General features: G+C 41.1%; 1 protein-coding gene across 4 annotated transcripts in view; it reads left to right on the forward strand.

Moving 5' to 3' along the window:
* The window catches only part of dhx32 (DEAH-box helicase 32 (putative)), a 38,212-nt gene that overhangs the window by 16,169 nt on the left and 8,229 nt on the right, over positions 1-13,814 (forward strand). For all 4 annotated transcript variants that reach the window (XM_031906149.1, XM_004912720.4, XM_002932650.5 and 1 more), the window contains 3 exons: positions 894-993; positions 2,646-2,801; positions 12,679-12,870. In XM_031906149.1, the coding sequence (XP_031762009.1) occupies positions 894-993; positions 2,646-2,801; positions 12,679-12,870 (448 nt within the window). The remainder of the gene's footprint in view (positions 1-893; positions 994-2,645; positions 2,802-12,678; positions 12,871-13,814) is intronic.

The raw sequence follows: 13,814 nt of genomic DNA on the forward strand, positions 1-13,814 counted from the left end.
TTAAATCCCCTGTGTAATAATCTCCTTCTTTATCTGTATACATGAGACACCGGCAACAAGAAGGGGAAGGGATGGGCTTGTTTATATAGAGCTCATTATCTTTCTTTAAACAAACTCCTGATTTTAGAAGGTGGATGGGAGAAAAGGTTAAAAACAAAATTAATGATTGCTTTTGTTATCAGTTTAAAAAATAGGCAGACATTATAAATACAAGCCCTCTTGATCTGGTTAATGTTGAATATACGAATATTTTCCTCTTTATCTTAAAACCATATTTCTAAATGTTTTAAACTATAAAATCAATTGTAATTTGTAAAATTAGCTAAAATATGAACTTAATAGAAACCTTAAGCTTTTTTTTCAATAAATGGTTACTCGTAGGCAACCATCTGTGCTCTGGTTGTTGGAGAACTACACGCTCTGCGGCTTTTTATAGTAGGGATAAGGCAGGGGACAGCCTACTTGTTTACATAGACTTAAATACAAACACAGACTATAAGATTAAACTGGGGCTGCATTTACAACTCATTTGTGTTTGTTATAATCAGGGTCAAAATGTGATCCCAGGAGATTAAAGTCCTGCCTTCCACACTCCACAAGAAATAAGAATTCATGGTGCTGCAGACACTTTCATTCAGTGATCTTAGCAGATACAGCACAAGTTATAACTATGGACTGTTTTCTGTGATGTTTATAATCAATATAGAAAGATCTTTAATGTTGTGAGGGTATTCTTTCCCTTTAAAGTAGCTGGGTTATAAAAACACAATGGTAACGGGTTAATTACATCGTATCGACAGGAGAACTGTTCTGGTTCTGTGAAGCAAGATCCCTGCAATGCAGTAAATTGGTTAGTACAATGCATTCATTGCGATTAACACCTTTTGTTTCAGGTATATAATACCAGAATCCGCGCAGAATCACATGTCACGCAACCAATAAGTAAGGTCCGGGCTGAGATGAGGAAGCATATACTGAGCTCATATTCTAAAGGTAAATGTTGAGAATATCTAAAACTTAGTACATGCAATAATTTAGTGTTGGTTGGGGGGGTAGTATACTGCACATCCTGTAAGGGGACATATACCCTCCCATTCCTAACTTGTTCTAAGGGGTCATATACCCACCCATGCCTGACATTTTTTAATTGAACATATACTCACCCACATGACTTAATATATAATTGCTTAGCCTGCTCTTCTGCCCACTAATGCATTAAACTTCTTCATTTTTTTACATTATATTAGCAGTTGTTCACCCCTGCTATTCTGTCCACTCAGGGGGTGCATAGCAGCAAAAGGGTAATTCACAATGATAGATGTTCTCTCCAGCCTAAAAAATGATAAAAATATAATTAAAAAAACTAAGATCTGTAATTATAGCCAAAATAGGCAGTAATCTCAGGTCAGGACACTTTCTATCAACATTGCTATCGTCAGACAAGTAGCCTTAAGGTGGCCATACACGGGCCGATTCCAGCTGCCAATATCAGTTCCTTAGACCGATTCTCAGATTAGGTGTAGAAACATCACCGGCATGCACTCGACGAACTCCAGGACAGCGGTTGTAAAACTTCATAGGTACCTATGAATATGTGTGGCAACACGAAACGCGTCAGGTCTGGATCCTTGAATAAAGCCTTTTTGAAGTTTTACAACCGCTGTCCTGGAGTCCGTTGAGTGCATGCTGGTGATGTTTCTACACCTGATCTGAGGTCATGTTTCCCTTGCTCCGGGTCTGGGGAATTGCACCCGGGCCACTGAGAGGAAGCGGTGAGTGTATATCTAACCGTTCACAACTGTACGTAGTATAGTAGTATATGTAGTTGATTGCACTAATATGAAGACTGAATACCTACAGAGCGAGAGGGGCATAAGCACCCGGACCTGTAGTCTAATTTGGTGAGCGTTTGGCTTATAAGAAACCATTAAATTTAAGCTTAAGTTTATAGTTCACCACTACATAAGTATATAAGTGAATAGGAACGACTGGGAGCCTCCAGACAAACAGAGTGAAGTGCCTTAGACCAATTCGGCAGCTTATCGGCCCTTGTAGGGGCAGTAACGATGGGCCTGCCCGACCAATATCTGGCCTGAAATCGGGCAGATATCGATTGGCAAGTTAAAAAATTTAATCGGATTGGGGACCGCATTGGCTCGTTGATGCGGTCCCCAAACAGACTTAGCCTATTACCGTCGTTCTAATTTGATTGTTTCGTCCCAGCGCCAAACGACCGAATAAGCCTGAATTCCCCCCGAAAAATAGTTTCCAATTAACATTTTGATTACCGCATTCTTGCAAGTACAGTTGTGCAATATGTCTAGTGTCACCTACAAGTCAACTTATTGCCCTGCAGCTACAGTATTGCTAAGTGCAGTCAGACATGTATGTGACTGATGTACGGAGCCAACTATAGGCAGACTGCAGCCTGGAGGCATGCACAGAATGTATTCTCAGGACTGAATATGAAGGAGCGGTTTACTCGTCTGCTCTATGCGTTTCGCTATAGTAGCTCAGTGTTAATTCAACAACTGAGTTGAACAAGTAACATACTCTGCATTTGTGCTTCATATTTTCATTTTAGCGCATATATATTCCTTATTTCTCTGCAGCAAAGCAAATTGTGTGTGAATTAATTTTTGCAGGAAAACTATTTTGCTTGTACCCCGAGGACTTTGCACATGAGATGAAACCATTCCTGACTGCAAAAGTGGAAGAGTGCAATTTGATTTCAATGGTTCTGTTTCTGAAGAGAATGGACATTGCGGGGCTCGCTCACTGTGACTTCATCAACAGACCAGGTAATGTCCAGCAATGTCCTCACCACATAAGTATGCTTGTGTTTGTTAGACCTGTTTTTAGTTCCTTCCTAGCTTCAAGTAACAGCTACTAATATCGTCCACTAGAACATTTGAATTGTGTATCCACTCCTAAGTGCAGAAGAAGTCAGTCTGTGGGTTTTGGCAAATGCCAGGGGGCTCCTGAAGATCCGATAGACAGTCACTATGTATTAGGATGGTGAGGGGGGCTGTTTGGGCCTCTGTGTATTTGAAATGCCAGTGCCTAATTTGAATCCCAGTCAAGACCTGGAGGAAGGCATTTTGATAAGTGTACGCGATGCAAATGTTTTACCGGTAAATTCAGACAATGATACAAAGGTATTTTCAGTCAACAGAACACTCCTGTATGCCATCACCCTTAGGGCAAAGGGACACAGTATGATTTGTCACCATGGTAAATCTGCATTACCACAGGCAACAGATCATCCAGAAATGCCTCGCCATTGCATAACATTAGGATCACCACAAGTAAATGTGGCCACACACGCAGTGACCATTGGTTGCATGAAAGATCATTCCCACCCTCCACAGACGTTCAGGGCTGAATCGTCCGATATGGAGGTAGAAACAATAGGAATTCTACCTCATTCTGCCAATTCAGCCCTGAATGTAGATTTTGCTCAGGCACCTTCAATGGCGCCCAATCAAAATCTTTTAACCTGCCCAATCGACCGATATCCTGCACTCCTGCCTATGACTAAGTACCTCTTAGGTACGACGCGCGTAAGGCTTCTTGCATCGCCGTGGGCTTATCCTGTGCCATCACCATAAGGATGAGGGCATATGGGGAGTATTGCGGTGACTAATACAATATAAAAAGATTTGGAAATATTACTTGGTGGGACAGGTCTTCTTTTAGGGACAGATATTGATGCTATTTTTTTTTTTGGCTTTCTGTAAATTACAATAAGTCTTACTGAATGTATTGTGTATTCTGGGTTTTAAGGTACACACTAGCTTGTCCACAGGCACATGTGTAGACGTGATCATCAAAATGTGTAGCCCAGGAAAAGGCAAATTTAGATACTCTCTAGTTCATTCCCCCAGCAGCTTCACTGATATATGGGACTGATATAATACTGTAATATTAGGAGCCTATGGCACAAGGGGTGTCTTGACCGCTGCTATCATACCAACATTACCAGCCATGGTAGCTGGAGAGGGGCAATTTGTCAGCTTCAGTTTCCTGCTAGATTAAAGCTGCGGACAAAGAAAAACCAGTCATGTGCCACAAGTGTTGTGTCAACAAGTGCCCAGTTAATCTTTTGCTTTAGCTGTGGTGCAACAGTGTCAAAAAGCTCAGTAGAGAAGAAGTGTAATAACCACGTACATCCATCCATAGCAGGGTCACAAAGAAGGCCCACAAAATTAGTATCTTGCCTGCAGTAATGGGCCTGTATTCACCTGAATAATGTATGTGCCAAGGACACATCTGCTGCCATTAGATTTGTCTGACTTGCCCTAAATAACTTTTCCCAATATAGGAATGCACATATTAAGTGACAGTGATTGTAATAAAAGTAAGTGCAATCAAAAACAGACTAGCCCGTTCCATTGCCACTGCTTCTGTATTTCAGAAAGAAACTGGATTAAGTATTTATGAGAAAAAGTTCTGTTCCTTGCAAAGTCGTCATAAGACATAAATGTCATTGTGCTGAAATGCCTGGCGTCCAAAAGAAAAGCTCTGTGAAATGGATTGGTGTCTTTAATGTGGCTTCTCTGAAGTTTAGTTTGTGTGCCTCCAGGGACAACGTGTAACAGGCTGCTCACTGCTTTAAGTATTTCTTTAAAACATTGTACCCTTTTTCCTACTTTGTGAATGTAGTTAAAATAGAATTTCTGTTCAAAGTGGCAGTTCAGGTTGCGTTATCTGGGCAGAATGCTGTGCGAGAGCATAGACTAAATGCTTTGTTTCTGGCTTTGTTTTCTCTCTAATATATCAGTTTGACACTCATTGGTAATTCTACCGAATGTACAATATGAGCAGCTACGTTTAAAAGGGATCTGTCATTTGCTAATAGCACATACATATTTCTTATAGCTAATTAAATGTATATTCATAAAAAATATATTTTCCGTTTAGCATCTATGTGTAGAACAGTTGACTTAAAACCTCAAAGTGCTAATGTTAAGCTTGTAGTATTGAGAGAAATGGGTTTTGCAGTCATAGCTTCTTCTGGTGTGGAAGTTACAGCCAGCAGGAAAGGACATATTTGCCATCGGGAGTGGAACTAGGGGTAGGCAGAAGAGGCAAGTGCCTGGGGCATCTTCAGGGGGGGTGCTAGGCACTTACCTCTTCTTGGGAAGGGGTGAGGTAGATGATCAAGTTGCCTAGGGTGCCCAGTCAGTTGGTCTGGCTCTGCTGAAAATGCCCATTGTTCCCTTCCCTAAAGAGGGTTGACAGAGGTGCTCTGAAGAATCCGTCAAAGGCTATAAAAAAGAGTGTTAAGCAGATCATACACATCATGATCTGGTCATTTGGTCAGCAAACAAGCAGATCTTTGCCTAATTTGACCACCTACATGCTGGGCCAAATCCCTCTCGTCCAATTGTTTGGTGCCCCAGGGGCCAAAGATCAGATCGTGATAGCATATTGCCATTTCAGAGGAAATATCCATTGTTTGGTGAGCTTGCCAAATAAGTTGATCTTACAGTGAGTGGCCAGCTTAAGCTTAATGACAATACATGTGTGGGATCCATTATCTGGAAACCCGTTATCCTCCACATTACTGTCATCTCCCAAAAGACTTTATTTTAATCAAACAATTTAAAAAATTTCCTATTTCTCTGTAATAATAAAACAGTACCTTATACTTCATCCCAACTAACATATAAAAAATCCGTACTAGATGCATTTAGTTTATTTAATGTTTAAATGATTTTTTTAGTAGACTAGAAGTGTGGAGGTCCAAATTAGGAAAACCCCAAATCCCGAGCATTTTGGATAACCGGTCCCTTACCTATATAACATATTATAAAAAGAAAATGCAAGCTTATTTTATTGTTACCATAAGCACATGGTTGTCTGACAGCCAGAATGAATTATATATGTGTTACTAGAATAAATATCAAACTGCCTGTTTAGGGGTTTCACGTGGTTATCCATTATTTATCATTTAATGCTTCACCACAACTACATGATGTCTTTAAATTCAGTATTTACACTGCTCCTATAGTGGTAAATAGCCAGCTGCCATTCTAAGCATCAAGAGCATGTAGCAGCTGGATATTGTTTATAAGTGCTGGAATTTGCACCCGGCTCCAAGCTAAATGCATTGCCATTACGGCACGCTCTCTGCACCTGTCACTCATAATGCAGGGAGAAGTCCCAGTCCCCGCTTTAGCGCTGATTAATTTTTCTGCATCGTTTTTTAAGTTATTTATGCTGGCGAGCGTGTCACCTTTGTACCACTGCAGTGACTTGTTTATAAAAAGACTGATTTCACAAGCCTAATGATTGGTAGGGAATACATTAGAACCTTCTGCAAGTGAATTAAGATTCAAAGCTTGGCTTAATTAATAGAAAATGAGAGTCACAGCTGCCGGCAATGCAGTATTAGACTGTAACATCTCAGATGTTCTGCCCTGTTCATTCAGTGACATGAGGTATGGAGAAAAGCACTGGGCAAACTGTAAAAAAGTAAAATGTATTACAGGTATGGGACCTGTTATCCAAAATGCTCGGGACCTGGGGTATTCTGGATAAGGGATCTTTCTATAATTTGGATCTCCATAACTCAAGTCTGCTTAAAATCATATAAATATTGAATAAATCCAATAGGCTTGTTTTGCCTCCAATAAGGATTAATTATATCTTAGTTGGGATAAAGTGCAAGGTACTGTTTTATTATTACAGAGAAAAGGGAATCATTTTTAAAAAATTAGAATTACTTGCTTATAATAGAGTCTATGGGAGATGGGCTTTCCATAATTCGGAACTTTTTGGATAATGGGTTTCCCATACCTGTATTGTACTGATAAAATCTAATTCCTTTTATTTACAATTAAACATCTAATGCTATTTTCTTAACTTGCCTAATGGCAGCAGTGCCCCTGCTCGATACGGTTTAACTGCATTCAGCTGCATTTACTCATCCGGTTCCTCTCTCTGCAGAGCTGAGCATCTTTGTGTTGCTATGAAAGGGCTCATTTACATCCACAAGTGCAGTGAGCAAAGTGCAATTTTGAGTGCAATCACCATGTTTTTTTCCTACAATGCACTGTTTACCCCAGAATTCCAGTGTCATCACGGTAACAAGGGGGTGATTCTCTCGACACAGTTGCACTGCATATATAGAAATTGTTGTCAGTTCACCAAAATTACTGCATTTCATGGCAAATTGGACGCAGATGCATAGACGTGAGAAAATTCATATGCACTATTTTCATTCGGGGTCCATGGATGCCACCTGCTTTGGTACATCTATGCATATTGGCCACCATGTCACCGCTCCGGGCCTGCTGGTACCTGTTGTGTAAGATTTTACCACACACACAATTTTTTTTATTTTTTTTTTTAATGAAAGAGGCATGTAGGCTTCCCCTCCACCTTATTTTCTCGTAATTTAGATGGGCAAATTAGGAGCACTGGTGGCCCAGTGTGCCCTATTCTTAATGCTTACCCTATGGCAGGCAGTAAGGGACAGTATTATCTCTCCTGTAGGAGGTTCTTTCTGTTTGTTTATTACAGATGAGCGGTTGGCATATTCTAACTGTGGGAATAAAATATGCAGGTTTAAAGCCCGCCTCTTTCACCAAGGGTAGTGTTGTGCCAGGCGCAGGAGAATCTTCTTCCATAAGGGCAGGGGCAAACGGCACTGACACCCAATGCACTGACTTTTAATGAACACATTAAGTCAATGAACTACTTATTATAGATTAAAGTGAGCTGGTTATATTTCACACTAAATTGGGCATGGCGCACTTGTGTTCATCTGGAGCCCTATATAAATAACTTGTATGGGGCCCCAAACTTCCTGATGGCAGCCCTGACTGGCACTGCCATCTTACTTACTGGAGATTTGTTATAATATGTGCACATTTGTGGGGGGAAAAAACAAAATTGTGAGGGAAAAAAAAACAACAACCGAGTTTAGTTACGATTATGGGCAGTTTTTGATAAATATGCCCCTTGGTGTATTGCTAGGAAGGCATTTCCAATGTAACATTGACTCCATATTAGGGATGCACCGAATCCAGGATTCAGTTAGGTATTCGGCTAGGATTTGGTCTTTTTCGGCAGGGTTCGGATTCAGGATGTTTACTTATACATTCTCTTTTATAAAAGAAACAGATTGAAACTTGCTATCAGGCCCAGACTGGCTATCTGTTGATTCTAGCAAATGCTAGACGGACTGCTGTAAGATGCCATAGACACTATTTAGTTGCCCAGTGGGGTGCTGTCTGGACCTCTTTGTGCTTACTTAGTAAGTAAGAGAGATAGAGATTTGAGGGTATGCCCATGATTACTTGTAAGTGAGTGCCAATCTGTCCAGCAATTCTAAAGGGAGGGAGCTATGTATTCCATTTCCAGTACAAAGGGCAAATATTATAAGTTTAGTGTAATTAACACTTCCTGTGTGGATTTGTTCTGACACACAGATACTAGCCGGTCTGGGGGAGACAAGTTTTGGATAAAGTCGTGAACAAAATGTTTCTCGGTCGCAAATAGTAAAGCATTTAATTCAAACTGTAATTGAAATGAACAAAGGCAGAAAACTTGTTACCCTTTTCAGAATTCATGAACTGCATGGAAATAGATTAGACATGACAGAGTGTAAGGTCGCTAATTGAATTCACATGACCTCAATTGGATATGGGGGGGTTGGTTTACATTAAAAACCATCGAACCCTTCCGTGCTGGAAATCTCTTGATTCATGGAAACTCACAGAAGCAAATAAATTACAAGATGAATGTGAGGCAGACAGCTTTCATGTGGTCCTCTTGATTTGCTGCTTGACTTGATGGGCTGCTCCTACTCCTGGCAGCACATCTCCTCCTGTGATTGACAGCTTTTCTTTTTAACATATGGGTGAATAATGGCACTTTCACTACACACAGATTGATACACTTGTGGTGTTTATTTTCTCAAAAGACTCTAATGTAGGGTCCTGCAATGGGTCCAAGCGGATGTGGGGTAAAATGTGGGTTGTGGGGTCTGGATTCCGTTTTCAGTGCAGGATTCACTTCTTGTTGTTTTAGTGAGTACTAAATAGGCTTTTATTGAACCCTGTGTTTGACTGACTCTCCTTTACCTTTCTAAAGCAGTGTTTTTGAACTACAAACTCTTATAGCAAGTGCAGGACTGCACAATTGAGATTCCTGACCTGTGCCAATGGTTATCGGTTTTCTAGTAAACAGGAGGTTCACAGGCCCCCCATTATAAAATGTTGCACGCTTCCTAATACCAAAAGTCAACCCTCATCGTCAAAGAACTTTGGACAGATATATACAAATAGCTACTTAGATGCCTCTTGCCTCTGCTTTTGATTTTGACAGCTTAACATTTTTTATAACCCCATTTTTAAAAAAATTCAGTGAGCAGGACTTGTGCTGATCGTGCTTTTTGCTTATTCATTGGATAAGGAAATATGCCTGAGTTGTGTCATTTATAGGTAATCCAGACAAAATCTGAAACTGAAAGTAGAGTGCCATTCTATTCTGGGTTCTTATGAGTTCAAACAAATCAAATCGGCATTTGACTGAGAAGCTCCATATAAACAAACCCCTCTATAACCCCAGCTGAAGCCTTTATTATGGTTTGCGTTAAGGGGCAGTTTATTATACAAAGTGCCTCTCAGTAGATTGCTGATTTGTTTTAATTGTGGTTGTTGGTAAAATGTGACTTAACTTGTAATTCTAGATTTTGCACTGTCGTAGTGCGATAAACAATACAAGAAAAGAGGTTTAAGGAGACACTTCCTCCTTCAGTAAATTAACCTTTTGTTGTGAATAAGGTAGCTCCTGTTGCACATTTGCAGTGTACAAATGCTAATATGAAATCTACAGGAGAAGTTATGAATGTAACTGCAATAGAATATTGATGATCAATTTTTTCAAACTCAACTTATTAGGGGTAATTTACCTCCACGCCTGCTGTGTGCAACTGCAGATTTCTGACTCGGTTGCCATGCTTTTTACCCACGATGCAGCATTTGGTGGCAGAATTCAAGCATCGTTTCTATCTCCAGCAAAGTTGTGTCTGATTCAGTTGTGGCCAATGCATCAAAATGAATGCAATTGTGCATCAGTTCTATTGATGGAGGGTGCTGAGGGAAACTTTGAGCTACGGCCTGGTTTGGAATTAGCGGTAGCTTCAGGTTCCCCAAAAGGCACATCAGCACCCAATTCAACACCGGAGGCAAGAGGAAGGCAGTGGCACAGAGCATAGCTATTATGAAAGTATAGGCACAAGTACCTCTTAATGAATGGGATTTTATGCACAACTGACTGTGGGGAGGTTTGAGCTAACACAGCTGTAAAGCAATGTGTGGTTTAGGAATTTTCCAAACCCCAAGCGCCTGAACCCACCACTTCTTAACTCAAGCCCGACCTGCCCGAGGTTGAGAAGGGAATTTTCCCCTCGACCTGATCCCGTCCCCTTAGCTGATGTTAGAGATGGCATTACAAGGGGTGGGATCTAACCGTTTCACCCCCACCCACCAATGAGCAAGAAGTCATGTGTGCTGTGGCTGGGAAGTTTAACCCGACCCAGACCTGATGCGCAGGCCATTTATTTGGGCTGAACCTGCCTGACCCGCAGGTTTCAGGCTACCCCGCACACCTCTAATCGTAAATGTACACGTTCAGGGGAGGACATCGGGTGGGGGGCCCTGCGAGGGGGGTTAGGGAGGCCCCTGCGGGGGCTCAGGGGATGCGACCGGTGGGGGCACCTGGAGGGCCCCTGGGGCGGCAGCCCCGGTGGGCCCTTAACCCCCCAGTCCAACCCTGTCTCTAATACCTATTTGTTTCTAGAACACCTGAAATGTGCCAAAATCTCAGTGCGTTGGGGCCTTCTAATCCCAGTGTTCCCTGGGTTTGATAATAAAGAATCTTTTCAATGACACCTATATAGCATTCTATTAATAAAATACTAGTATCTTCATAACCTGCTATATGAAATCTTACAATGTATTTACCTTGTAATGAAACGTGTTAATAGTTTCTCCTTGTCTCTGTCCCTCTTCTTCCCCCGGTGCTTCTTTATTGTCTGCTTTCTGCCCTGTGTACAAGCGGCAGTTTTTCATTTCATGCCTGGCTGCTGAGACTTTGCCGTCCTATACTTTTTCTGCTCCAGTGCTCCAACTTTACAAGGTCTTGCCTCTCCTAACATAAAACCTGCCTCAAAATCTAATAAATATTACCACTCGCCAGAAAACCTTTGTGCTACACTGTTGAGCATGGCCATAAAAGCATCTAAACTTATATCGTTTTGATCCCTGTTAAACACTGATTAGACAATATCACCTGAGCTGCAAATCCGGTGATTGGTGATGCTTGGAAATAACAAGATGTATGTTTTCTAGGTGAACAGAAACATATATATTTATAATTATCTGATATATTGCTCTATTTTGAAACTACAAATGATTACAGGGTACTGGAACTGGAAAACACTTTCTTTTTTAAAGGGGAACTGTACCCAAGCTCAAGTTTACAATATACAAATATGCAGCCTTTTCATGATCTTTAATGTAATAATATGGTTGGCAACAGTTACCTAAGCCTGACCCCCTCTTCCCCTGCTGATCTGGCTGACTACTTTGAGACTCAGAAAAAAAAATGTATCAGTAGTCAACTGTCCTCAGCCTGCCTTCAGCCTGCATCCTACCAATCCCACAATTCCCTGCACATGTGCTTTCAAAGGAAAGGAATTTCACAGTGCAATTCATTGTGGGTTATGTAGTTCCTGCATGCTGTCTGTAAGCTGTGGAGAAGTTGTTGCAATTTGTAACCTCAATATTTTAGTCCCTCCTCCCCTGCCAGGATTTCAAATGACGCAGATAGAAAAGAACTGTTTTGCAGCTAGACCATATAAATGGTATCTATTCATACAGATTACAGTGATAGGAATATTAGGGGTTTCTGTGTTTTGTGGGGCTCTTTAACAAATTGTGATTCACAAGCCAGAGTTTCCCTTTAAGGATGTTTGCACAGTTTTTTGTGTAGCAAATATTTATTTGCCCTAAGGTGGGCAATATCGGGCTAATCTGATCATTTGGATTTAGGGCCAAACAATCGGATTAGAGCGACAGGAATATGAGCTGTTGGAGCAAGGACCTCCTCAATGAGCCAATGTGGCCCTCAATTTAATGGGAAAATCCTTGTCCTAGAATGTGTTTGGGGGACACCACATGCATTAGGAGCCCACTCTCCTATTGGTTTATTGTTCTGGGGTGTGGAAGGCGCAATACCAGGCCTAGCACAATATTTCTTTTTCAAGACATGGTACTCTCAATGATATTACTGACAGACACACAATGTGGGGGGCTAGCAGCAGAGCTCCATATTACTCCAGACACGGGGGACTTCCTGTGCAGGATGCTAGGGGAGGGCACACTATACAGGATGCTACTGAAGAGGCCTCCGGGAGGGGTGGGGTAACCTTGAACCGCCTTCCTTGCAGCCATCTTTGATCACTGCAGGAGGTGAGAAAGCAAAGGAGGCTTTAAACACCCACTTTTCTCACAACAGGTTTGTTTGAACAAATTAAATTACAAATCTCTGCATTTTAACTTTTTACAATCCTTAGTTCCCCTTTAAAACTGTTGGTTTCTCTTTCTGTGCCATAAATGTTCGGACTATAATCACATTTTTTTTTTTTTTTCTTTTATACAGACCCTGAAAGTTTAATGCAAGCACTGGAAGATCTGGATTATTTGGCAGCACTTGACAATGATGGAAATCTTTCTGAATTTGGAATAATTATGTCTGAGTTTCCACTCGATCCACAGCTGTCAAAATCCATTTTAGCTGCCTGCGAATTCGACTGCGTGGATGAAATGCTCACACTGGCTGCTATGGTTACAGGTATTACACACTAAAACAATAGCCGGCTCTTATTCCGCATACTAAACAGCAGATGTCCTGCTCTCGATGCAGCAAGCGGGAAAGGTTAGGCGGCGGCTGATCCTGCGCCGATTCCATGTCTGGCACCAAGTGAGCAAGCACGGCCTCTTACAGTATATCTGAATGCAAATGAGAGGTGTATTGCTTCTAAATGCAAGACAATTGGAGTTTCAAGAGGACAGACGACGCCAATATAGCAATTTTAGCATGACGCATAATAAAATTGCATTTCATACAAGAAGCCTTGTGGAACGGATCGGTTATTTGGATCTGAATGCATCGCAGGGCCTATATCCAATCGTTAAATGTCTTTTACACTTTCTCTCCGCAAAGATGAGATAAAGATATCACTTGAATGTTGAAAGGATTAACAGTAAAATAGCACATTAATAAAACATTTTAGCACATTTGTATTATAGGTTTTAGCATCTGACACCTCATTTGATAGAATGGACTTTGAAATTACGAAAAACGTGCATACCATTTGTAAGTTTGCTTAGAGATTGATTTGGTTGTGCTACAGTGGGCCATGCATATGCCTGTTTGGTTATTTTCAGCTAAAGCTCAAAATATCATGATGGCCAGATCTGTGGCTGATTTTCACCATAAACCTGGGGAGCCAAACTGTACAGATCTAGTCATTTTCTATCCGGCTGATCAGCCATTGTGGTGCCAACCATCACCAGACTGCTTCTGAATCATAAGGTCAGAGCATGTATGGCCAAGTAAATGGCAAAATCTCCTAGGTCATTAAGGAAATTAGTGGGAGAGGCAGAGGTGCAAGAGAAGGAGAATAAGAAAAAGAGGTAAAATTTAATAGAAAAATAAATGCAAAATGAAGTTTTTTTTTATGTGGAGATGACTGTATTCTTGATCGTTTTGCCGTTGGAAAGACAGGCCAAACC

This window comes from Xenopus tropicalis, chromosome 7 (assembly GCF_000004195.4).
Source record: "Xenopus tropicalis strain Nigerian chromosome 7, UCB_Xtro_10.0, whole genome shotgun sequence".
Classification (NCBI taxonomy): domain Eukaryota; kingdom Metazoa; phylum Chordata; class Amphibia; order Anura; family Pipidae; genus Xenopus; species Xenopus tropicalis.